Here is a 25,851-nt window from a genome sequence, read left to right as displayed (position 1 = left end):
CTGCTTTTGCTGCCACCATCCAAAGTTCGATGTGATCTCTTTCATGGTTATAGTCTTGGGAACAATTCCTAACCCTTTTCTTCTGTATCTCTCTTTAGACATTATCAGGAGAGTTATACACACTTTCAAGTATCTTTTTTTTAAGTAGTAATTTCTAGTTTACGTAGTCAGAAATATTTACAAGTTAGACTATTACGGGTATATAAAAAAATTCAGTTTTGGGATCAGTTCTCACTGGTTTCTTTGTTTGGGTAGTGTCTCCAGTCCACTCTGACTATTCTGCCACAAGTTACTTTGCTCCAGGACTCACGTGCCTAGCTCTTTAAGATGTTTATATACGCTTCTCAGTTTCTGAATCTAAGTCATTCTCTTACGTTTTACTACATTCTTTCCTTTCTGTCAGCTATGGCTCCTTTATTATTTTTCTCAGAGGGACATCTAGTTCAACTTCTATTGAAACTTATTTATTGAACTGAATTGATTATGGGCAAGAAACTATACTGGGTGCTGGATTTTTATGTCATAACGATCCACTTTCTTGGGAGAAAACAAGCTTTCCTTTCTCACCTACAATCAGCTACCTGTGGCTCCCCTTTATTTACGATACACAGGGTACAAACAAACACATTTACCCATAGGAGATTCCACATACAAGTAATTTTGAGACATCCACTACCATATCTGCTATTAGTAGAGGCTGCAGAGCGCTCTGCATCCCCAGGTTTTTAGGAAACATTCTTAAGCTCAAATACCTATATAGGTATATAGGCAACACCTACGTAGGTTTAAGGATCGTTACTATACATTAATTTCAAAAGAACTTTGAAAGAGCAAGCATAGTGAATTTAACTAACATTTCTTATAGAAAGGCCACATGAGGTGACCAGAAACCTAAAGGACATCCTTCTTTTCTCAGAAATCTAACAGATCCCTGAGAAGTGCTACTTGGAACTTTCCTCACTTTTATTGGTGTCAGACATCTGATTGGCTAAAGACCACAAAACGAAACTCCTATTGAATTCATGAAGGCAGGAAATAAATGATGGGAAAAACAGATATCGATGCCCCAAAAGCATATTTCTATCTTTCCGCCACCACTGAAATGTCTTGGTCATTTACAAATCTAATCTAGGGACAAATATGAATTCTACTGGAGCGATACAGGACTAGAAAGGTTAGGATTTGACTGTGGTTTAACTGGAAATGGAAACCTGGCATGTCCCTTTCACTGATATACTGCTCATTAAATGACTTCTTAGCTGGCTATCTTTCTTGAACAAATAACTCATTTATAGTCTATGAAGTCGTGAAGTTGCTCTCCTACCCTTAGGGAAGAGAAGCAAGAAGCATAAAAAAGGCGGCGCCGTTAGCTAACTCTCCAAGAGTAACAGAAAAAGCAGTGAACCATGTGAAACCCAGATCCAGAGCTCTGGGTCACCAGGTCTGAAACCTGTGTTGGAGGCGGGCGGTGGGGAGCAGGAAGGAAGGAAATGCCGGTAAAATTACCTTGACCAGGCGGATACTTGAGGACTTTCCTACAGACTAGAACCCACCAACTTCCCTCAACCAACAAGCCACGGGAGGGGTGCGCTGAAGCGAATGCACTCGCCCACGGCGCCCGCTCAGACCCAGGGCAGCGCGCCCCGTCTCCATCGGAGTCGAGTCCTGGAGGGCTCTGCGCGGCACCTCGAAGGAGACGTCACCGGAGCCGGAAGAGCGGGAAATCGCCAATAAGCTAGGCGGATGGAGAGCGTGGAGAAAAGAGCCAACGTGCTCTGGAGTGGATTACGGGACGCGGCGAGGGACCTGTCAAATCCGAGTTCAGACAGCTCACCTCTCGGTACAAGTTCTCTCAGTTGCCAGTCTTGCTGCGGGTTTACACCTTCCCCAAAAGGAGAACTCTGCCCACCCGGCTTCAGTTGGGAGCGCTCCTAGCAACCACCCACCGTTTAAAGCGGAAGGACGAGCCCTGTCCCGCCCTCCCTGGACCAACCGAGACCTGGCGGGGAAGCGCGTTAGCCCAATCATCTCGGCCGGAACGCGACCAACCAATAGGAGGCAGGCACAGGAGGGCGGGCTGAAGGGGTCACGGGCGCAGGCGCAGTTGGGAACAGGGCTCCGGTTCTGTGGCGGTGTGGGTGAGTTGGGTGCTGCTACGCTCGTGTTGGCCCTGAGAAGCCCCGCGGAGCCGCTGCCGCCTTCTCCTGCTCTCGCCATGTTCCTCACCCGGTCTGAGTACGACAGGTCCGTGCGGCGGGGGGACATGGGTTCGGGGTTGTGGGTGGGCAGGCCCGGGGCCGGGCCTCGGCCTGGGTTCTGCCGTGTCACGGGGCGCCCCGGGAACCTGAGTGTGGCCCGGCCTGGGGATGCCCTGCCTTCCCCAGCCGCCAGCTGTGATTCCCCAAGCTAGACTTGCGCCCAGCGGCCGCGCTTGTGCTACCGCTGAGTCACTGCTGGGTCCTCGCTCGGTGCGGAAGCGAAAACCTCCGCTTTGTGCTTGGGAACTAAGGCTGAGGAGCCGGGACTCTGACCTTTAACCCGGGGAAGGCGAGGGGTCACCCGCTTCCCCGTTCATCTTTTCGTGCTGAGTAGGACTACCTTTTAAAAAAACGTAGACGTGTGCCTGGAAGAAAAAGCAACTAGAGATTATTTAATGGGTTTGGTAGTTTCAGCTCCCCTTTCCTTCTAGGCGAATAACCTCGTTTTTCATTTCTTAGTGGTGGGAATAGAGCAGGCTTTCCTTTGACTGAGCTGTGGTAGGGCGTGCTGGGATGAATGGTTTCTGCAGCAGCGCGAAGGCAGTCTCAGCCATGCCCAGATATAATGTCTGGAATCTGATGTTATAGGAACTGGAATTTAGAGTGGTTTTCAAGAGTTTTCTCAATACGCTGATTCCACTACACCTAGGCTTCTGACTTTTTGAAGAGTTTAAGTTAATTTGGGTGTCTTTTGAAGGCCAAATCTGTTTGCGAAATCAAGGTTGTGAGATCGTTTGAAAAACAAATCTTTCAGGCCTAGGAAATGTTAAGTAATATTAAATTGCACCTATTCATGCTGTAGACAATTTTACTTTCAGTTTCCGTTTTGATCAATTAAGTTTTCACATAGCTTTTAGGTTTTTTAAAGCCAGGAAAGGCAGATATTTTCTTTGTACTAAGTGGTTTGAGAAGCTGCATTTCTTGTCAGGTATACGTTGATTCTGTCAAAAGTTTTGTCACCTGGAACTACCACTTTTTTTAGCCTTTTACTGACTCATAAAAGATGTACGTGAAGTTTTAAAACTGACATCTTTTCCTACTGTTCTATAAAATGACTTTGTTAATCAATATTTAGCTTCCAGAGCACTGAAGAAAATGATCTTTGGGTGATATAATTTTGAGTTAGGATGTGTATGATGGAAATTGTATCCTTATCAGAAAGCCTTTATTAAGATTTTGTGACCATTTATTTCACATCTTTCTTGACTGCTTTCTGTTATTTTTCTGTCTTCCCAAGAACGCCTAAAATATAGGCCTTTTTTATTCACTTAACTGATGTACTTGAATGCTTGCTGTGTACAAGACACTGCTAGTTGCTGGTCATACAGCATTGAATAAAATCAAGATCCTTGCTTTCATATGAGAGACTGTCTTTTATTTTATTTTTTTTTTCTTTTTAAAGATTGGCACCTGGGCTAACAACTGTTGTCAATCTTTTTTTTTTTTTTCCTGCTTTATCTCCCCAACCCCCGCCCCGTACACAGTTGTATATCTTAGTTGCAGGTCCTTCTAGTTGTGGGATGTGGGACGCCGCCTCAACGTAGCCTGACAAGCGGTGTCATGTCCGCGCCCAGGATCCCAACCCTGGGCCACCGCAGCGGAGCGCGCGAACTTAACCACTCGGCCACGGAGCTGGCCCCTGAGAGACTGTCTTTTAAAGAACTGTTTACAAAAGTAGCTATAGTATGAGTCAGAAATGTATTCGTGTCATTAAAGAAATTCAAATCAATACAATGGGAGTTTTGATGAGAGATTGCGTTCAATATTAAGGGATCATGGAAAACTTCACAAAGGAGCTGATGCTTAAACTGAGTCTTGAGAAAGGTTTTAATAAATATGGACAGTGAGTGTCAATAGTTTTGAGGCAGAAAATATAAGATGAACAAACGAAGGGCAGTGGGAAAGCACAGTGCATATTTGGGAAAATTCCAGTCTGGCACATATGATACATGTATGGGAATAACCGGAGATACGGGCTAAGACATGATAGCACTAGGTATTAGATGGTTTTTAATATGAGATTAAGGAGTTTGGGTCTTATTCTGTAGGCAACTGTGTGCCATTAATTTTTGTTTTAAGAAGTTACATAATCCTAATTGTGTTTTATAGAGATTAAGTGACTGGATTAGAGGAAAGAGCAAGTCAATGCCTGTTAGAAGGCTATTACAATAGTTAGGTGAAAGGTAATGAGGGCATTGAGAATGGAAGGAAGAGAGTGTTGAGTTACTGTGGAGGAGGAATTGCTATGAATTGATATGACTTGGCATATGGTTAATATGGGAGAAGATGGGGAGGAATGAATTGGATCATTCAGAGCTTTCTAGCTTAGGGAACTGGAAGATTAGAGATGTCTTAATATAAAAAATGACTTTGGAATGGCAGGAGATGGAGCTGATTTTTCAAGGGTGGCTGGATTTAAAGAGGTATTTCAGATTGGAAAATGTTGAGTGATCGGTGCTAATGGGATATCCAAGAGGGAATGCTCAGGAGGCTTTTATTAATCAGGGACTTGGTCTAATTGGTAATAGAAATTTGGAAGTAGCTGGTGCTTGGCATAAATGAAATAACCCAAGGAAACAGTAGAGTTTGAGAAGAGGGCCAAGAGCAGAGCACATATTAGGGAGGATGTAGTGATACCTCACTAGGGTGAAGTTCCTTAATTAGGGTGAAAATAATATATTTACAAAGGTCTTCCATACTCTATGCAATTCAGTATTAATTGTCTTGTCATAGAGGCAGAATAGGATTTTTTTGTTTGTTTCTTTGTTTTATTTGAGGGAATTAAAGCTAGTAAGTGGCAGAACTAGGACTTTATCCCAGGTCTTCTATGCTCAGACTTTTCTGTCAGTGATTTTTAAAAACTTCTTTCGAATCCTAAACTTCCTTTTATATGACCTCAGGGATTTTACCTCAGATGGGAGCCTGGGATGGCGGGATTCTCCTTTGACCCTTGACTTAACCAGAACAATTCCCAGAGGCAGTATAGTGGAATAGTGGAAAGCTTAGTCTTGGTAGTCAGATTGCCTAAATTCTTATTCCAGTTCTGCCTCTAACATGCTGAGTGACTTTGGGCAAATTTCTTAACCTCTTTGTGCTTCAACTTCCTCATCTGTAAAATACTATCTACCTTAGAATACTACTTCATAGAATTGTTTTGAGGATTAAGTGAGTTAACTCATTTAAAGGTTTATAACAGTGCCAGACATATAGTAGATATGCAGTAAATGTCAACTTGTTTTACTATCTGTTTTATATTTGAGAGATACATAGAAAATTTCTTTTGAAAAAATTTTTTGATGAATTTGAAAACTGTACTGTATATCATGTTACGTGTTGTAAAATTCAGACTCTGTAAACCAAGGATTGTAACTATTTTCATTCATTTGTTCAAGTATATTTAAAGTGTCCATTGTGTGCTGAAAGCTTTGATAGCTAAGTCCATGATTGATGCCTCTTCTCCATAGGAATTTCCATCAGATTGGAGCAAGGAGAGGTAGGGAAGTGTTTTAGAGAGAAAAGTAGTCTGGCATGTAATTGGTTTAATTATATATTGAGTGAATGAAGCAGGTTAGGCTTTAGGGATTGCACAGATCTCAGTGTATTAAGATAACAATACTAATTCATACAAATAGAGAAATGTACTTGTGATTGACTTTTAGTAAAAAGTAAGATATTAACATCAAATGTGCATAATGAGAAGAGGATAAAGATAAATGTACATTTTCTTGGGAATTGCCTGATAGTTTGGGGACATGAATTTACCAAAAGAATTCCACATTGATTTGGGATTGAGGCAGAAAGTCACCTGTGCTCATTTGGTCAGTTTGAAGACTTTCTGAGAGTAAGGCAGAAGTGTTCTATACATAGGTTCCATTCCCTTGAAAAGCTGTTAATGTATAAAAAAATAGCAACAGATTGTTGTGGGTAAAGGAGAATAATGACAACACGCAAATCTTGTAGCCATCTGAGCTAGATGTCAAGGAACTTGAGTTTAGTGTCTCTACATTTATTTTTTCTGACAAATATACCACCTTTTTTTTTTCTAAATTATAGGGGTGTGAATACTTTTTCTCCTGAAGGAAGATTATTTCAAGTGGAATATGCCATTGAGGCTATCAAGGTATAGTATCAAGAGGCATAGTTTTTCAAATTTCATAGCAACTTAATGCTTTGCTTGCAGAACATTTGGAGTAAATGTGTTTTAGCTATTCCTTTAGAAAATGTTCTTTATCTACCTTCAACCAATCACTGTTAACCATGTTAATAACAAGTTCAATCCCATTCCTAACATCTATTTTAAAACTTTTTGAACAGATAGCTGCGTCATAATTATGCAAGTAGCTTCTTTTCAGTGGGGTTGAGGGGACATGTTTGTGTTTATAATCTTCTTGGCTATGAAGAGAGGGGTATAGAAGTTCAGAGTTAGCACCTGGGAAATATTTTGAACAAATCATTTAACTAATCACCTGTATTCTTGTTGGTAAAGTTGTGAATTTGTACTAGACACTTTCAGGATTGAATAAGAGACGTGTCCTGTAGTCTAGTAACAAAATCGAATAGTTCAAACCAGTACTGAAAAGTTAGTAGTTAGAAAGTAAGTTATCTAAGCTTAGAGTTAGTTATCATGTGGGATCTATGTTTGTTGGATTATGGATAATGTAAATTCTGGTTTAGGTTGTCTAGGATAAGGTCCAGGCATCAGAATTTTTAAGGACTCTCCCAGTGAGTCTAATGTCTAGCAGGGTTTGAGAATCACGTGTCTAGTCTGGCCCGTCACTCTGTGCTTCAGTCACTTCTATGTCCTCAAACAGCCTCTATTTGTATAGTTCTAGTGACAGAATTTTCTCATCAGATACCTCATTCTGTTTGAAAACAGTTCGTAATGGTTTAGAAATTTATCCTTATATTGAATCAAAATCTGGTTTCCTAAAGTTTCCTTCAGTTGGCCCTGGTTTTGCCCTTGAGCCACACAGGATATTTAAACCTCTTCCATAAGACAATTCCTCACATAATTGAAGAAAGCTTTTGTGTTTCCCTGTAAGTTACCTCTTCTAGAAAGAGTGTATTGGGGAAAGTAGTTGTATGAGAATCTGGAAAAGGGCAAAAGAGATTCTGAATAGTTGAAGACATAGAAGTAAAGGTGGAAGCTTTGTGATAGATAGGGGGAGAGAAGATGATGGGTCAGCTACAAGTGCCTATTTCTATTTCTGATCAGCTTTGCCCTATATTGAAACCATATCTTATTAAGAAGCACAGGACTACCACAATTCCAAGCTGTGGCACTTATTTTGAGCCTTAGCTTAGACAACAGTTCTCAGATGTGCAAACCAAGAGTAATCCTCAGTTTTTTGGGTTCTCCTTTAAAGCCCCTTACCAGTAGTAATTTCCAGATTGCTTGGAAATAATGAGATGGTATCTGATCTCTGTAGCCGTAGGTTGGGCTGGGATATAGTGATGTGGTTCTTAATGGGTGTGACTTAATCTCTCTGAAAATTCCGGCTCTTTGGCATTTAAACAACCTGGTTGTTGTGTTGGTAACTTATGAGTAGCCAGTGAGAAAGCAATTTGATAACTATAAGGATTTAGCAGTATGAAAGGAGCTGGAGAAATGACTTAAAATGGCTGACAAGTAGAAATTATCACTTGGAGGTACTGTGCAGATTGCATGGGTGAGTTATAGACAGCAGAGGTGGGGGGAAAATGCCTTTAGAGTAGGTTTCTTGGGAGAAGGAGTGAAAATCTGTGACAGTGTCAAAATTATTGTATTATACTGAGCATCCGGACATTGGCTGCTCTGCTAGTGATCTATATTAAAGAGATACTACATGGAGTCACTTCAGATGTTCCCTCTCTTTCCTTCTCCCTCTCCCTAGTCCCACCAAGGAGCAGGGGAGTGGAGTTTAGGCAGAATTGTTATATTGAAATATCTGGGGGTAAATGCAAGTGTACAAAAGAAAATTATCCTGATTTTGATAAATTTTTCAAAAGCCGGTCTCAAAAATATTGACCCTTTTTTGGAGTGGAAGCTTAGGAAGTTTTTTAAGTTGGAGGCCAAATTGAATGGGCTGAGAATTTATTTTCATGTTATGAGAGAATTTCCTCCACAAAGTAATTATAGTATCTAGGAACTATTGACATTTTGGACCGGATAACTCTTTGTTGTGGGGGACTGTCCTGTGCATTGTGAAATGTTTAGCAGCCTCTCTAGCCTCTCCCCATTTCATGCCAGTAGCACTCACTCTTCCAGTTGTGACAACCAAAAATGTCTCCAGACTTTGCCAAATGTCCCCTATGGGGTAAAATGGCTCCCAGGTGAGAACAGTACTGCTAGATAAATTTTGAAAAGTAGGTATGTATTCCTGTTCTGTTCAGTTGGAGATTCAGGATCAGCACGCTATACATAACACAATTAGAGAACAACTAAGTGCCAAATTAAATTCTCTAGCTATAGTTTCTGTTTTTTATTTTATTTTTAAGGCATACTTGCATGTGTTTTTAGAGTCATAAGGTAAAATAGTTTTATAGACCTTGTAACGAAAACAGCAATCCCTGAGGCCTGCCCCCTTTGTCTTTAGCAACACAAACATAATGTTTTTGTTTAGGTCTTATCCACAGATTTCTCATTTTGGAGGATGAAGATTTCTGCCCCCAATGACAGACACACACAACACACACGCAATATTGCCTACTGGGGTGGGGGTAGGGCCACTCTCTCAATTTATCTCATATATTTCATAATTTTGTTAGATCATTAGTCAACATTTATGTTAGTATAACTGTGTAAATGCCATTCACAACTGAGCCATATTCTGTTATTATTTTCCTGGGAGTTAATAACCCTCTTTTTAAAAAAAATTTGCGAGGCTGACCCCATGGCCGAGTGGTTAAGTTCACACACTCCACTTTGGCAGCCCAGGGTTTCACTGGTTCGGATCCTGGGCACAGACATGGCACCACTCATCAGGCCATGCTGAGGCGGCGTCCCACATGCTACAACTAGAAGGACCCACGAGTGAAAAATATGCAACTATGTACTGGGGGGATTTGGGGAGAAAAAACAGGAAAAAAAAAAAGAAGATTGGCAACGGTTGTTAGCTCAGGTGCCAATTTTTAAAAAAAAAAAAAACTGCTTAATTTAGTATGTACATGTCAATAATGCATCCCCAGAGTCTCTCCAGGTTATGTATATCATCTCAAAACATCCAGGCACATTAAATATCCTATTAAAGATTCTTTAAGAAGTCTTTGAGCCCTCTGTCCTGCTCCAGTCTGGACTAGTTGTCCTCTGGGGCCTACTGCACAGTTGTACACTTAAGATCTTCTGTCAATATTATCCTAGGGATTCCCTTTAACTCCCTCTTGTGTTAGATCCCATGTCATTTTCTTTTTTGATGTATTCCTTCAGTTTGGTAGAACTCATTCTCCAGTAGTTTCATAAGAAAGTATTTTTTATTTCCAAGCTATTCTGTTTTTTTCCTTTCTCGTACTGGTATCCTGTTCTTGTTGTATGGATGAAATATCTTCTTTTTCTTCAAGGATTTAAAAAATTTTTTTCTTTAGATTTTTTCTTTCTGAAACTAGATTCTTTAGAACTATGTTTTTCAAACTGCAATTCTTGTCCTATTAGTGGGCATTGAAATCAATTTTAGTGGATTATGGGAACATTTCTTTCTTTTTTGCAGGGGGAGAGGGGGAGATTCACCCTGAGCTAACAACTGTTGCCAGTCTTCCTCTTTTTCTCACACGCGCGTCTGCTCGCTCTTGCGCGCGCTCTCTCTCTCTCTCTCTCTCTCTTTCTCTCTTTCTCTCTTTCCCTCTTTCCCTCCCTAAAGCCCCAGTTGTATATTCTAGTTGTAGGTCCTCCTAGTTCTTCTGTGTGAGCCACTGCCACAGCATGACTACTGACAGATGAGTGGTGTGGTTCCACACCCAGGAACTGAACCCAGGCTGCTGAAGCAGAGTGTGCCAAACTTTAACTACTAAGCCATCAGGGCTGGCTTGGGAGCATTTCTTTTTTAAGTGGAGTAGAACAGTAGATAATCAGAATGCCTTGCCCATAGTATTGATGCAGGTTTGCTTTTTTTTCAATGAAACTTTATTTCTGTTATTTTTATTTATTTGTATGTTTTGATTATGATATAAAATCTATTCCTTTATTTTTCTTTGTGTTTTGTTTTTGTTTTTTTGGGTTTTTTTTTGGTGAGGAAGATTGGCCCCCTAGCTAACATCTATTTCCAATCTTCCTCTTTTTGCTTAAGGAAGATTGTTGTTGAGCTAACATCTGTGCCAATCTTCCTCTATTTTGTATGTGGGATACTGCCACACCCTGGCTTAATGAGCAGGGTGTAGGTCTACACCCAGGATCTGAACCTGTGGACCCCAGGCTGCCGAAGTGAAGCGCACAAACTTAATGAGTATACCACCGGGTCAGCCCAAAATATGTATCTTAATGTAGATTTTGTTTAAAAAGTTTGACACCACTGCTCTAGAGACAGCTACCTCTTCTCATTTCATGCCTGGAGGGTGTTTCTGGCTGCTGGCTTCTGAGAACTGAGTGAGGAAAGAAGGCTGGGATTCTTAACATTAAGTTTGTCAATTTTTAGTTAATCCTCCTGTTTTCACTTTAGTACTCCTGCCTTTGACTGTGCTTGGTGTCCACAATCCAAAGATTCTGTTTTACCTTCACCGAGTCTTCTGCAGGAGTGTGGGTGGGGGCTGTTAGTGAGCTTTACAGCCTAGGGGAGGGGATCTGGAAATCTGTTTCTAAAGGAGACATTGAACTAATCTTGCAGTTTTTAGCCTCTTCTGTTGCTATTTCCTGAGGTCTTTGTTGCGACCATTTCCTTTTTGGCATCCTATGATATAAATCAGGTTGTTTCTTGACTTTCTTTACTACTGGTTTAAGATTTGGATTTCTCAGGTCTGCCAAGTAAATTATCATAAACCCGTCTTCTTTCTTCGAAATTTTATTGGTGTGTCTTTGCCCATTCTTTTTGTCCTAGTGTATGTATGTCCCCTTGCCCCTTAAACCCCTTAATCTCATATTACTAGGCTTGGGAAAGAAGTAGGGCTAATGTATATGTTTAGTCTACACCTTTACTTAGAAGTATGAGTACTCGTTTTTTTACATAAAATTCTTTGACAGTTCATCTCCTGTAGTTATTCATGTATCCATTGATTAAGAAAATATACAATGAAAAACTAGTATATACATTTAGTAACACTTAATAAAGTCAAAAATTGAAAAATAATACATATGTGTCTGAGACATGATCATTCAGCCTGCAGACATATTAAGCGTGTTACACATGACGATTCATGGAATTCTTTGGAATCTTTTGTAATAAGGGGCTCCAAGAGTCTGATGCTCCCGCTGGCAGTCATTGTTTTGTAGAACTAACTAGCTAACTATAATGGTAGTTCAGAGGAGGGAACACATATAGTAATGAAAGGCTTTATGAATAATGGGTGGGATTTGGATAAGCAGCGAGAAGAATGTATTCCAGGGGAGACAGCATGAGCAGAGGTGCAAGGGTAGGGAATAAGATGGCCTGAGAAAATGGGTTAGGCTATACCTGAGGGATTTTGATCAGTCAGGCCATAACGTGAAAGACACATTGGAAGAGAGAGATTAAAGATGGGGAGACTAAGTAGGAGGCTATTGAAGTAATCTAGCTATATAATAAGAATAACATTTAGTTCTCATTTACTATGTGCTAGGTATCATTTTAAGCATTTTATGTATTAGTGCATTTATGCTTCTTGATGTAGGTTTTGTTATTATTATTATCATCCCCAATTTGCAGATAAGGAAACTGAGACATAGAGGGGTGGATGACTGGGATGGTGGCATGGAGATGGAGAGATGAAATTGAGCTATACTGTGGACTGCTAGTGACCTTGAAAAATGAAGTCAATATTTTTTGTTGGTGGTGGTGTTTATTTTTCTTTCTTTCCTTTTTTTTTTTTTTTAAGTAAATTACTTTTCTAGAGGTCATGTAGACTTGAGGAATATTCCCTTTGGGGACAGATCAAGATAGCAGAGGTACCAGGTCCAGAAAAAACATTAGAGTTTCACTACTTTCTAGCCTACTGTATTTAGAACTTTAGAATCTGCCCCTCTCCAAAATGTTGGCATTAGAGTTGATCATTTTCCAGATGTTTTCAAGACCTTATTGAACATCCCTTTTATAAGCACAAAATTCTAGAAATCAGTGCTCTTGCCATTGACAGGAACAGTAGATCACTTATCAGGGTGTTCCTTATTCTCTCTGCATACTAGATATGGCTGATTGAAGCTTCTATCTTGTGAAGATATAGAGAGAGATTCCTGGTGAGTGTGTGAGACTGTTCTTTGACCTGTACATGGTAACCATTACATGTTTCTCTTCAGCTTGGTTCTACAGCCATTGGGATCCAGACATCAGAGGGTGTGTGCCTAGCTGTGGAGAAGAGAATTACCTCCCCACTCATGGAGCCCAGCAGCATTGAGAAAATTGTAGAGATTGATGCTCACATAGGTAAGGAGTAGGGAAAAGCTGTTCTGTTGGATCTGGCCTGGGTTAATTAGTCTTCTTTGATGTTCCAAGGGAGGTTCATTAGATGAATGTCGTCTTATCCCTGTTAGCTGTCGTTTTCCAGGCAGTAGGCCAGTGTGCATAACGTAGGAGTAGGAAGTAGTTGTAGGACTCACCTACTCCCAGAAGTCCCTTTCTCCCTTAAATTTAGACTTGGCAAATGTGATGGTTGGTGGCATATGTAAAGGTTGAATCATAGGCCAGCTCCCTGTGATGGCTGGGTCTTCCTTGATGCATAACATTCGCCCTGGTAGGAGGCCACCAGAAGCAGAGGTTCCTGGTGACGCAGAGGATTGTGTGGGAAGCTAGAGGTGTCCACTAAGAAAAGAGGAACTCTTAAAGATCTTTAGAGTGAATTACAGTTAAGAGAGTATAAGAATAATAAGGGCCTGCCTGGTAGTGTAGCGGTTGGGTTCTCTGCTTCGGTGGCCTGGGGTTCATGGGTTCAGATTCTGGGTGCAGACCTACACACCACTCATCAAGCCATGCTGTGGTGGCATCCACATACAAAATGGAGTAGATTGGCACAGAAGTTAGCTCAGGGACAATCTTCACCCCCCACAAAAAAAAGAAAGAAAAAGAATAGACTTTGACCAGATCAGTCCTCTTCCTCTGTTTTCAGATTTATCTTTTTACTGCCTATCTCCCCCCAACACCAGCATTTTATTGGTCATTGTTATAATTCCCCTGCCTTAGCTTCTGGAATCATTGTAGCATTACAGGGTTAGTAGTTCTACTTATTTGTAGCATGGCATTTTAGTTGGCTGTCCCAATTTTTTTAACCTATCTAGTCATCAATTAATGAAACATTGGTAATAAAATTAATTGCTTGAAGGCATCAGAACCAAATGCCATGATGACTCTGGTTGCTTGACATTATCTCTTCTATAGATACAGAAGCTGAGATTTAGTATTTCTTAAAATACTAAATAGAACACTGTGTGTATTTTATCCTAAGTCACCTGTCTCTTGGAGATAGGTCAGTGTCACTCCATTCAACAAATTGAGAACCTACTATGTGCAGACATTGTGCTAGTCACCTGGGATACAGAGAAGAATGAGACATAGTCCTTGTCTTCCAGGAGCATACAGTCTAATCGTGGAAGTGGACATGTAAATAAGTAAATACAATTAAGTGATGTAGGTATTGAGAAGGCTGTAGAATATGCTCAGTAGGAGTACAAAGGAGGAAATAATTAGTTTTGCCTGGGGCCAGTGGTAGTGGGACTTTCAGAAAAGAATTCCATAAAGATGATGCTTGAGCCAAGTTGAATTCTAAAAGATAAGGAAGTGTTTACCAAGTGAACAAGTGTCTGGATGCAGCAGAGGAGAGAATTCTAGTCAGAGAAAATAGAAACGAGCAAAGCCTTGGTGGTATCAAATATAAAATATAAAATGCATGAGCAGTTTGGTATGACTGGGAGGTGGACTGTGGCAAGAAACGAGTGTGGGATCAGACAGTGGAAGTCCTTTTTACCATGCTAAAGAACTTGACCTTAGTCTTTTGCATTGATGGGGAAGGTTTTAAGCATTGAGGTAATATGATCAGATTGGGATTTTAGAAAGAACTTTCTGATGACAGTGTTAAAGGTAGAGTGAAGGGGGCTGAGACTGGAGGTGGGGAGACCAGGTAAGAAAGTTTTTTTTAATCCAAGTAAAGAGATGATGAGAGCTTTAACCAAGGCAGTGGCCAGAGAATGGAGAGGTAAGGACTAATGCCAGACAGAGTAATCAGATAAAGTTTGATAGAATTTGGAATCCGATTGGTTGTGAGGATCAAGGAGGAAGAGGGAGTCTGGAAGGGAAGTAACTTGATTGGAGTCTGTGTTATATCCAAGTAGATATATTAAGGGAGACATTTTGCTTCGTAGGAGCAAGACCTAGGCTTGAGATTCAGGTTTGAGTCATGGCATATAAAGTAATAGCCATAACCTTGGCATCTTGGACCATCAAGCAAACTTTCTCTAATATAACTAATTGGTTTGTGTTTGATCAGAGAGGTAAAAAGGCTTTTGATTTTATTCTAGGTTCTTCCACCATAGCTCATGGTGAAATGGTTATTTTTTCCTCATTTCTCCTGTTGGGGTGTTAGTGTTTGCTTAGTGTGAAAGTGCATCATGGTCTACAAAAAGGGCTAAAGGGATGCCTAAGGATGTCGTATGTGGAAATTCATGTTTGATTGGCGGTTCTTCTCTGTCTTCTATCTTAATAGCTGGAGTTCTGTGTCATTGTGGATGGTTTTTTATTTGTTTGTAATGTAATTATACCTGTGTTCAGTTCAGATAAAATTTCCCATCTAATCTCTTGGGTATATTGCTATGGGATTGCTGAATGGCTGCCATGGTTCCACTCCAATATTTCGGTATTTCCTGAGTAGATGAAAGAGTTATACAAGGATTTGGCCACTGGGTCACTGTTGCTTTTACATTGCAGGTTGTGCCATGAGTGGGCTAATTGCTGATGCTAAGACTTTAATTGATAAAGCCAGAGTGGAGACACAGGTAAAATTAGCATCATCTCTTCTTTTTACCATGATGCTTGGGTTCCTTGTTTAGTGATGATACAGCTGCCTGGGCTGTATAGCAGGCCTCTGTGTTAATATCAGATGTAGCTCTTGGGAGTGATTTCGGTTAGAATCCCTAGTTAAAACTTTCTGAGGCTTAGATTCTACCCATCCAACTGTTGCAGCTTTAAGGAAGCCCTGGTAAATAGTGCTAACAGTCTCTTGCTTATTTTTGATTTGCCTTATATAAAGTGAGCATCGTACTGCATTCTTTTCCCTAATTGACTTTCTGTGAGAGCACCGTAGCAGGAGGTAGACATAGCTAAAGGACACCTGCCCCTCCCCACCTCCCCTCCAGCCCCTCGCCGCCCTCCCACTTCCCCTCAACTGCCTTTGCTGCTAGGCTTGCAAATAACAGCTCTCCTGCGGTGAGTAATGGTATGTACCCGGTGACAAATACTGGTTGAGAATATTGATTTTTTTTTAACCAAGCACCTGCTGCCTGGAGAGTAGACTAATAAGAAAAAATATCTGATTGGTAAAAATTTTTTTACACTTATTTGCAAGTTTGCTATCAGTACTTATGTAAGAATAAGTCATGTTAAACACCAGCAGAATGATAATATGGGGTCTTTGAGGGAAGGTGATATTCAGCTATTAGCATTCACTTTGTGAAAAGACTAAACTTGGTGCTTTGAGAGGTTAACTCTGTTTTTCAAGGGAGTAATCCTCTTGTCCATCATTGCTGAGAGTCCTTTTGATAAGTTTATTTCCAGAGCTGTTTCTCTTCCTCTCATGTAGTCCCAAGCGTTCGAGTTTAGTGTTAAGGAGTACACACTGGAGCTTGACCCTTCAGTTTCTAACCGCAGTTCAAAGGGCTGTGTGTAGGGAGATGGTGGGCTGCTTTAATGCCCTTCTTATTTGAAAGGTAGACCTTGCTTTGCTCTTCTTCTAGAACCATTGGTTCACCTATAATGAGACAATGACAGTGGAGAGTGTAACCCAGGCTGTGTCCAATCTGGCTCTGCAGTTTGGAGAAGAAGATGCAGATCCAGGTGCCATGGTGAGTGTGGTCTTGCTGTTCTGTGAGACTTAGAACATTTGTCCTCTGAACATGCCTTTCCCAGCCCCTCTCGCCCCCTACTTCATAGCCATTTATCTTCATACCTCTTGTTTTCTGGTTCCAGTCTCGTCCTTTTGGAGTAGCACTGTTATTTGGAGGCGTTGATGAGAAAGGACCCCAGCTGTAAGAACCATTTTTCCTGCTTCCTTGGGAAAGTTCTTTTAATTTGGGATGAGGACTCATAGTTTAAATCGACTGAGAAAATTATTGTAGAGTTGTAGAAAAACGAAGGGCTTCTAACTCTAAAGTTCTTGATTCTCTGCTGTTTATACGAAGACAAATTTGGGGACTCTATGAAGTAGTCCCTTATTGGAACTAGTGCTAATTCTGGAAAGAATTAGAAGTAACTTTGTTACTATAGTCGGTATGTGTTTTAGAGCTTTGCTTTGGAATGTTGGTTTGATCCCTATCCTCAAATATTATTTAGATAGGCATACACAAGTGCCCTATTTATATATACTATACTATACTTAGTTTTCTTAAACGCTTTAGAAGATCTGGTTTCTCCAGTATAGAACATCTTTTGGATTTGTGCCTCAGTATTTCAGTGGAGTTTCCTGGCTGGGCTAAGCATTTATATTTTTTAGTGAGATATTTGTTACATAAAATGCCACCACTTAAGCATTTTAATCCTCTTTTGGGGGGGTTGCAGGTTTCATATGGACCCATCTGGAACCTTTGTACAGTGTGATGCTCGAGCAATTGGCTCTGCTTCAGAGGGTGCCCAGAGCTCCTTGCAAGAAGTTTACCACAAGGTAATTAAGCATTCTCACAACTTTTATTTTATTATTTTTAAAATCAAGATATAACTTACATACAATAAAATGTACAGACCTTAAAAGTTCAGTTCTATGAGTTTTGACAATTGTATACACCGTTGTAACTACACATCTAAAAAAAGATATAGAACATTTCCATCACCCCCCTAGAAATGCTTGTCTTCTCTCCAATCTCTCTTCCTCCCTCACAACCATGTTCACCATTATGGATTAGTTTTGTCTGTTCTTGTGCTTTTTTTTTTTTTTTTCTGAGGAAGATTCTCCTTGAGCTAACATCCATTGCCAGTTTTCCTCATTTTTTGCTTGAGGAATATTAGCCCTGAGCTAACATCTGCACCAATCCTCCTCTATTTTTTTGTATGTGGGTCACTGCCACAGCATGCCACCACTCACAGCTGGTGAGTAGAGCAGATCTGTGCTCAGGATCCAAACCTGCGAACCCCTAGGCTGCCAAAGCAGAGCATGCAGAAATTTAACCACTTGGCCATGGGGCCAGGCCTTGTTCTTATACTTTTTATAAATGGAATCATAAGTTTGTATTTTTTCACCTGCCTTTTTTTGTTCAACATTATGCTTTTGAGAGCCATTCCTGTTTTTGTACATATCAATAGTTCCTTTTTATTGCTGAGTGGTATACCATGGTATAGATGTACCACAATTTGTTTATCCTTTATCCTCACAGATTGACTTAACAGAATATGCTTCCTAGTCTGGCTCTTGAAGCAGGAGGGCATTTGGCCTTTTTTATATTTGTGGGATAGGAAGACTTGGTGTTGGGTAACTCATTGTTGTGGTTGAAGGCTGCCATACTTACCATTCAAGTGGTTCATTCAGGGAGGCCTGCTCACATCAGCCCCTAATAGTATTTATTTTATGTGTGGGGGAAATTAGGTACACAATGGGAAAAAAAGAATAAATTTTCTAAACCATTGGGCTACCTTCTTAAATCATTTGGGAATTATTCATGGGATATCACCATTCATAGGATAATATCACAATATTATTTTGCTTCTAAATTAAAAGAAGATAAGTAGAGAAGTGGAGCCCTTTTCACTTCTTCAAAGATCACTTACCATGTGAAAGTTGGTGACTTTGTTCTGGTTCAAAATAAGATTTTTTTTTCCTGAAGAAATATATTCTACTTATTTACCATTTACTTGAATTCTGGAGATACTTGTAATATGCTGTACTTATTAAGATGTTTGATTTTTTAATATTTGCTAAATCATTTCCTCAGGGAGCTAAAGGGGAAACTTTGAAGGAAGGAGGGATTATGTACAATTAATGGCTACTCTTCTTACCCCCTTTGTTTCAAGTCTATGACACTGAAAGAAGCCATCAAGTCTTCACTCATCATCCTCAAACAAGTAATGGAGGAGAAGCTGAATGCAACTAACATAGAGGTATTTTCTGTTTTATTGCTTTTTATTCAGATATCCTAGCTCCCATTGCTGAAGATTGAATAGATTGAGATAACCACATTTTTGTATGACCAGTTCTTAAGTTATGATATCCTTTGAATAAACAACTTTAGTTAAGTGGTAATGGCAGAAGCTAGAATTCGATGAGTTAAAGAGTGAAAGGGAGGTGATGAAGTGGACAAAACAAGAGTGTGCTGCTTTCTCAAGAACTGATTAGTGTCAGCAGAAGGCAGCATTTAAAGAAAAGGATTTTTGTCTTTTTAAGGATGGTGAAAGACTTGAAAATATTGTTATAGACTCAGAAGAAACTAGTGGATAAAGAAACATTAAAAGAAATAGAAGCAGAGGTTAGATAGTGATAGAAAAGTTCTAGAAGAGGGAAGACATGGTACAAATGAAGGAGTTGGTTTCAAAAAGTAGATAGAATTTATTCAGCATTATATTGAATACCTATTATATGCCAGACGCCAGGGATATAGACACAGAAAATCCTATTCCCATTCAAGTAGTGTAGAAGACATGCAGATAGTAACAGCTTGGGGTGATACTTCTATAATACCAATAAGAATGGATTATCATAAAAACATGTAACTTATACTGGGGCATTAGGAAAGCTTACTGGAAGAGATGACGTCTGGAGAAAGGAAGAGAAGAGTATTCCAGGAAGAGAGAACAGCCATGTGCAAAGGCTTAAAGATGTAAAATAATATAATGCATAAAAGGGAACTTTGAGGGTTTTGTTTGAATGCCAGGGTGTGAGATGTAGGTAAGATAGGGAGATGGCAAGAGATGACACTGGAGTGGCATGGACCAGATCCTCTGTGCCCTTATATAGGATGCTAAGAGTAGATAGGAGAAAAGGAGTTAATGATGAGTAAACGTAAGGTAGGTTTGGAGGTGCATTGGGAGAAAGGTCCTTTATTTCCCCAGTGATTGTTAGATCATGTGCTGAGGGTAGGTGAATGCAACAGTGAAATTCAGGAGAATGGGAAATATTTGGAGAAGTCATTATGGATAGGGAAATGACACGAGTGAGTGACAGGATTGCTGGGCCACATTAAAATACTAGCAGAGGCCAGAATCACAAAACAAATTGTAAAAAGTCGGGATAGTTTTACCCTTGGAGGCATAGTATGTATGTATATTATATTTCAATTAAATTTTTTTTAAAAGGCAACTGAGGCTATAATCACAAATCAATAGTTAAACCAATCAGCACCTACAAGGATATTTGTCAGCTGTACTCAGCATAGTTAGGAAAATGTATGTTTGGGTTAATCTCTGGTGAAGGATTGACTCGTAAAGGGCACAAGAATGGAGAGTGTTATTGGTAAATGTCTCACCAATAGAGCCAGGTCCCATAGGCTGCTGTGAAAGGGGCAAAATTGGACGACAGATCAAGAAGCTGGCCTAAAGGGGGGAAGGTCTGAGAAGAGTTGGTGGGGCCTGCCTGGTGGCGCAGTGGTTAAGTTCTCACGTTCTGCTTCTCAGCGGCCTGGGTTTCACCAGTTCGGATCCCGGGTGTGCACATGACACCGCTTGGCAAAAGCCATGCTGTAGTAGGCATCCCACGTATAAAGTAGAGGAAGATGGGCATGGATGTTAGCTCAGGGCCGGTCTTCCTCAGCAGAAAGAGGATTGGCAGTAGTTAGCTCAGGGCTAATCTTCCTCAAAAAAAAAGTTGGAGAGAGGATGGGGCCGGGGCGGGCTAGGGGATGGGGGGGTGGGTTAGCTTGCTTTTTGAGCAATAATGGGGAGAAAGGGGATTTGGAATGCAAATGGAAAAACTTACTTCATAAATATGTTGTTTTTTCACCTTCTTAGCAAAGGTTCGAAAATACTTCCCCTTCTTGCCAGTCTCTGAGATGAGGTACAACAAATGCAGTGGTACTCCCATCTTGACCGTTGGGAGGGCTTTTTCCAGTTCCTTTCTGGTACTTTGTTTTCTTTGGTACTGAATGAGATAGGATCTTGGCATTTCTGCTAAGACTCTCTTCCTGCCACCCTGGAGTAATTCACATGTAGTTCTGTTGATTTCACAGTAAAGGTTCTAAGGCCTGCTTGGTTCAACTGAAACTGCAAAAGTAGTTTTTAGGTCAATGTCAATGCAACTACAATGTTGCTTTGAAAAGAGCATAAGGTATGTCTCATCCATGCTCTCTCATTCACTGTATTAATCCCTGACTTTTTTCTTCACATTAAAAAGGGGCACTTCCACTTGTCCAAGACTGTTTACTCCACCAGTGCTCTGACTCATGGTTTCCTGGCTGTCCATCAGTCTTTGGAAATGAGGCCCAGAAATCTGTGATTTTGAAATCTCCTTGGGTGATTCTGATGGTCAGTCTAAGGTCAGGCATTTGGGAGCCACTGCTCTAGCCACTGCATCTTTAGGTCCCTGCTCCATCGGTTGTCCCTTGGATCACCAGCCTCTCCTTCTCTACAGCTGCTTCCCCTCAAAAAGTAAAAATTTCCAAATTGCATCTTTAAAACCCACTTTTGTTAACCCTTCCTTCTACCTACTATGCTGCTTTTTTAAAAAAATCAACTTTGTCGAGGTATAATGTAAATGCTGTAAAATGCACCTATTTTAAGTATACAGTTCACAGAATTTTGACAAACGTATAACCCCTGTATCTGCCACCACAATCAAGATTTAGAACATCCCCATCATCCCTAACAGTTCCCTCAGACCTCTTTTTAGTCACTTCTTCCCACTGATCTGCTTTTTGTCACTATAGATTCATTTTGCGTGTTCTAGAATTTCATATCAGTGGATCATACAATGCGTACTCTTTTGTGTCTAACTTCTTTCACTCAGCATAATGATTTTGAGATTCATCCATGTTTTGTGTGTCAGTAGTCTGTTAACATTTTATTGCTGCATGCTGTTCCATCCCAGGCCTATTTTTTAACCGTTATTGCTAGGTCTCTTCCAAACGGATTCTATGTATGCGTTGTCTTCACTGCCTCACTTCTCACTTATTCCTCTGTCACTACCATTTGTTTCTGTTCTTATTATTTCCCTGAGACTGCTCCTTGCTAAGATAATTCCTGTTTGTCAGATTTTAGACACTAAAAAGGTCACTTTTTAGACCTTTTATTTGACCTTTCTGAAGCAGACACCTCAATTTCTGACAATTCTAAAACTAAACTCATTATCTTTCCTGAAAACCATTTCCTCTTCCCATATTTCTAATGCCTCTGGATGATACCACCAGTGTGCCTGTCATTCACAGCAGAAATCTAGAAGACTTTGACTTCCCTTTCCCTTCACTGAACTGTGTCTTTGCCCCCGTATAAATAAGTCTCATATCAGTGCCCCCTCTCCATCCCTACTTCCAGTGCCGCCTTTCTCATTTTTCTCCTGCCTTGTATGTCTTCAGAGGTTTCCTAACTAGTCTTCCTGCTTCTAGCCTTGCCCTCCTCCATTTCATTCCATTTTCTCCCCATTGTGCTACTCAGGTGGATTTTCTGAATTGCATATCTAATTTTGATTGTTCTCCACTTAAAAAAATCTGACTCCTACTGTCCACTAGATAAATTCCAAACTTCTTTTCATGGCACAATAATTCACTACTTCTCAAATCATGTATTTAATCTGTTAGGCACCTTGCTAAGCATTTTACATGCATTTATTTATCTTAATCCTCACAACAACCCTATGAGATAGGTATTTCCCTTTTTTTTTTTTTGGTGAGGAAGATTGGCCCTGAGCTAACAACTGTGCTAGTCTTCCTTCATTTTGTATGTGGGATACCACCTCAGCATGGCTTGATGAGTGGTGCAGATCCGTGCGTGGGATCTGAACCAGTGAACCCCAGGCTGCTGAAGCAGAGTGCGGGAACTTAACCACTGTGCCACCAGGCTGGCCCCGAAACTGAGGCTTTGAGAGGATAGGATCTTGCCCAAAATAACAGAATTGGTAAATGGTGAAGTCAAGATTTGAACTCGGATCTAAGTTTGTGTCCTGTACTTTTAACCACTTCAATATACTTTCTCTCTGTGAGCTCTGACCTCCTACTTTCTCTCCATTTTATCTCATCCCATATGCAACCTCTGCCCTAGCCATTCAGAATTACATTCAGTTTTGCAGATACATCATCTTGTTTCATGCCTTTATGCATTTGCACATTCAGTCTGCCCTTTTGTTCCTCAACTGACCCTTTATGCTTTAAGACAACTCAAAGTTTGCTTGAAGCCTTCCTGAACTTTCCCTAGATCGCTGCTTTGTGCTTCTACCCTACATATGCTTAGCTTTCTTATAGCACTTACTTGACATTGAAATCATTTGGCATTTAGCACCCTGTAAATAAGAGACTTCTTTATCTTTGGATCCTTAGTGCCTAGTGCAATTGTAACTAGTACACAGATGCTTAGTAATTATTGATCGAATGAATGAAAAACAATACCTGTTTTACCTGCCTCACAGGTTTTTGAAAGTAAAGTGAGAGAAATAGAAAAATATCTTTCATATTCATGTAAATAAATTTATCATCATGTAAATGGAAGGGGTTCTTTTTACTCATCTAATGATAAGTACCTCCCTGAAGGCAGTACTTGGTTCAAGTCCTATGAGTAATGATTTGCAGCCTGGTTTCATACGACTGTTCTATTCAGAGTTTGCCTAGTTTCTGTTTTTTAATCCCCTGTAATGGTTTGGAGCACCAGCCTGTGAGCTGTGAGTGACTTGACAAAAAATTCTGTAGGCCCTCACTCTTACTGACTTTATGTTTTTTTGTCCTCATGTCCTTAAGAGAAGCAGTAATAACATTTATACATTTTAATTTCCTTGGAATAGAACTCATGGGCTATATGGACATGAGTAGACTGTTTAACATATTTTGCAAATGTATTTGGGACTCTTCTGACATCTCATGTAATTAGATGGATGAATCCAGTGGAGACCGCAGGCTTTGAGAGAACCTTTTTTAGTCTGTTGCCAAAACATATTCAGGTGTTTTAAGATGTGCAGTAGTCTTTTTATAAATTTTCCCTGTAGATGAAGCAGAGAATAATAACCATCATATAACTGGATTATGCCAATTCTGGCAGTTTTCAAATTATATTAAATACCAGTGATGAATATTAGTCAAAAAATGCCCTAGTATGTTTAAAAGTTTTAAAAAAAGAAAATATCATTACAGTATCATTACATTTAAAACAGATTAAACACAAAAGCTTTTTAGGCAAATGTGAAGTGGCACCTATTCCTCAATATTGCTCAAAAATGTTGGACTGTGTTGTCAGCAGATGATGGAAAATGTGGCAGTTTTAGTTAAATTTGATCTGGGCTGCTAGTTATTACTAATATCTTCAGTCAAAACTGATTTTCAAGGTAGCAGCGGCGTGACCTTCCTCGGCTGCTGGGCTGGAGCAGAGGGGCGGCGCCGAGCCCACCCGGGGTGCCAGGCACTTCAGGGTGTGGACCTCACCGACTGGGGAGAAGGTTACGCACACTGGCCAGGTTTATGATGATGGAGACGACAAGAGGATTCGGTTTGTAGGGCATCAGAAAGAGGTGAATGAAAACTTCGCCACTGATTTGATAGCAGAGCAACCCATGAGTGGAGAGCCAAGTGATAGCATGTGACAGCAGCGGGGGGATCTAGGCCACCCCTACATCAGCCTGAACAGAGACAAAAACCGGGACGTGTGGTTATTGTGGACTCCAATTCAGGCAGCACCATCACTAGAACGATCATGCACGGTCCTAGGAGGTGGTGCACGTGAGCATTTCCCTGGTAAATAAAACAAGTGAAGACCCTGGTGCTGCTCAGGGCATTACTAGTGCCAAATAAAGGGCAGCCGTTTTTATCAGGGGGAGAAAAAGAGCTGATTTCCTATTGTCGATGTTAATGGAATCTTTTCATGGCCTGTCCTTTTAAAAAACAAAACAAACCTTTTTGTTGTTAAGTTGTGATAGGGACAATTTTAGAGAAAATAATACCTAATACTAATAGTTAACAGTTATTTGATGCTTTTTATAATGATCTAGGCACCAATGGAAATTGAGGCACAGAGTGGCCAAGTAACCCAAGGTCACCACAAGCTCAACTTGCAAGTGTGTAAATATGTTTTTCCAAAAGGAATCTTTAACAGAAAAAAGTACTGACCCCATGTGGTTTGCTGCTGCTTTTGTGATTCTTGTTGAAGTAACTTTAAGAAGTGACAGTGATACCAGGCATTGGTTAACTATTATGTGGTGGGTTAACCTTAAAATAGAAAATTTGGTCAATAAGAATTTTTATTTTGGAGTCAGAGAGCTATTTTAGGACCCTGCTGCTGGGACGGATATCCCTGGGACAGCAGATCCCTTAGTTCCTAGTGAACAGCTGCATCACCAACACAGCCTGTGACCATGCTGGGACTTTCAGCAGGGTGACCAGCCCAGCTCATTAACCCTTCTCTGTTTTCTTTCCAGCTAGCCACAGTGCAGCCTGGCCAGAATTTCCACATGTTCACAAAGGAAGAACTTGAAGAGGTTATCAAGGACATTTAAGAAAGCGTGATCCTCAGAACTTCTCTGGGACAATTTCAGTTCTCCTGATTGCCCTTAACGTTTCTTTCCAGCTCCTGTTCGTTGGAAAATCTCCAGTGTATGTGCATTTTTTTATGATGTCTGTACATAAAGGCAGTTCTGAAATAAAGAAAATTTTAAAATATTTGTTAATGGACTATTCTAATGCAGTCTTTTGTTTGAAATGCTTATGTTAGGGGGCAAAAAGGATATTGGTATGAATATCCCTGTCCTGTCAGAGTTTCTATTCTAAATTGTTGTAGTAGCTCTCTGCAACAGAATCAGCTGTTCATGAATCCCTTCGTGTTGGCAAATGAACTCAAGCTAGCCCAGCTCCTCCCAGTGGTTCATAAGATATTAATGCCACTATAAACCCATTTCAGTCCTATAGTTTCTCTTGAGTAAATAGGTATTTTTGCTGCTTTCCTTATACAAAGGAGAGGCTACTGACTGACAATTAAAAGAACATGTTTTGAGGTCCTCCCCAAAACACTGATGGGTTAGAATAAGCCAGCTACAATGTTGTATCAGTTCTTGTGTTGTAAGTAGACAATTTGGAAAGAGATTTTCTTTTTTTATGAAGTTAAGGACTATAAAAGAATTCATGATCTTAGCCTCGCTGGCGATCAATTACAAATCAGTAAGAGAATGGTATATTCAGAAATAGTTTATG

At 40.3% G+C, this 25,851-nt stretch overlaps 1 protein-coding gene across 1 annotated transcript; it reads left to right on the top strand.

The window, feature by feature from the left end:
- The first annotated feature begins 2,087 nt into the window (after window positions 1-2,087).
- PSMA5 (proteasome 20S subunit alpha 5) lies at window positions 2,088-25,323 on the top strand. The gene is made up of 9 exons (XM_046645603.1): window positions 2,088-2,244; window positions 6,312-6,378; window positions 12,652-12,778; window positions 15,269-15,336; window positions 16,294-16,401; window positions 16,526-16,584; window positions 17,114-17,216; window positions 18,557-18,643; window positions 25,083-25,323. The coding sequence occupies exons 1-9, from the start codon at window positions 2,216-2,218 to the stop codon at window positions 25,158-25,160; spliced, it is 726 nt and encodes a 241-aa protein (XP_046501559.1). The 5' UTR covers window positions 2,088-2,215; the 3' UTR covers window positions 25,161-25,323.
- The last annotated feature ends 528 nt before the right edge of the window (window positions 25,324-25,851 follow it).

The sequence above is a fragment of the Equus quagga genome, chromosome 18 (assembly GCF_021613505.1).
Source record: "Equus quagga isolate Etosha38 chromosome 18, UCLA_HA_Equagga_1.0, whole genome shotgun sequence".
Classification (NCBI taxonomy): Eukaryota; Metazoa; Chordata; class Mammalia; order Perissodactyla; family Equidae; genus Equus; species Equus quagga.
Note: the sequence above shows the minus strand (reverse complement) of the source record. Positions and strands in the feature narration are given on the sequence as shown.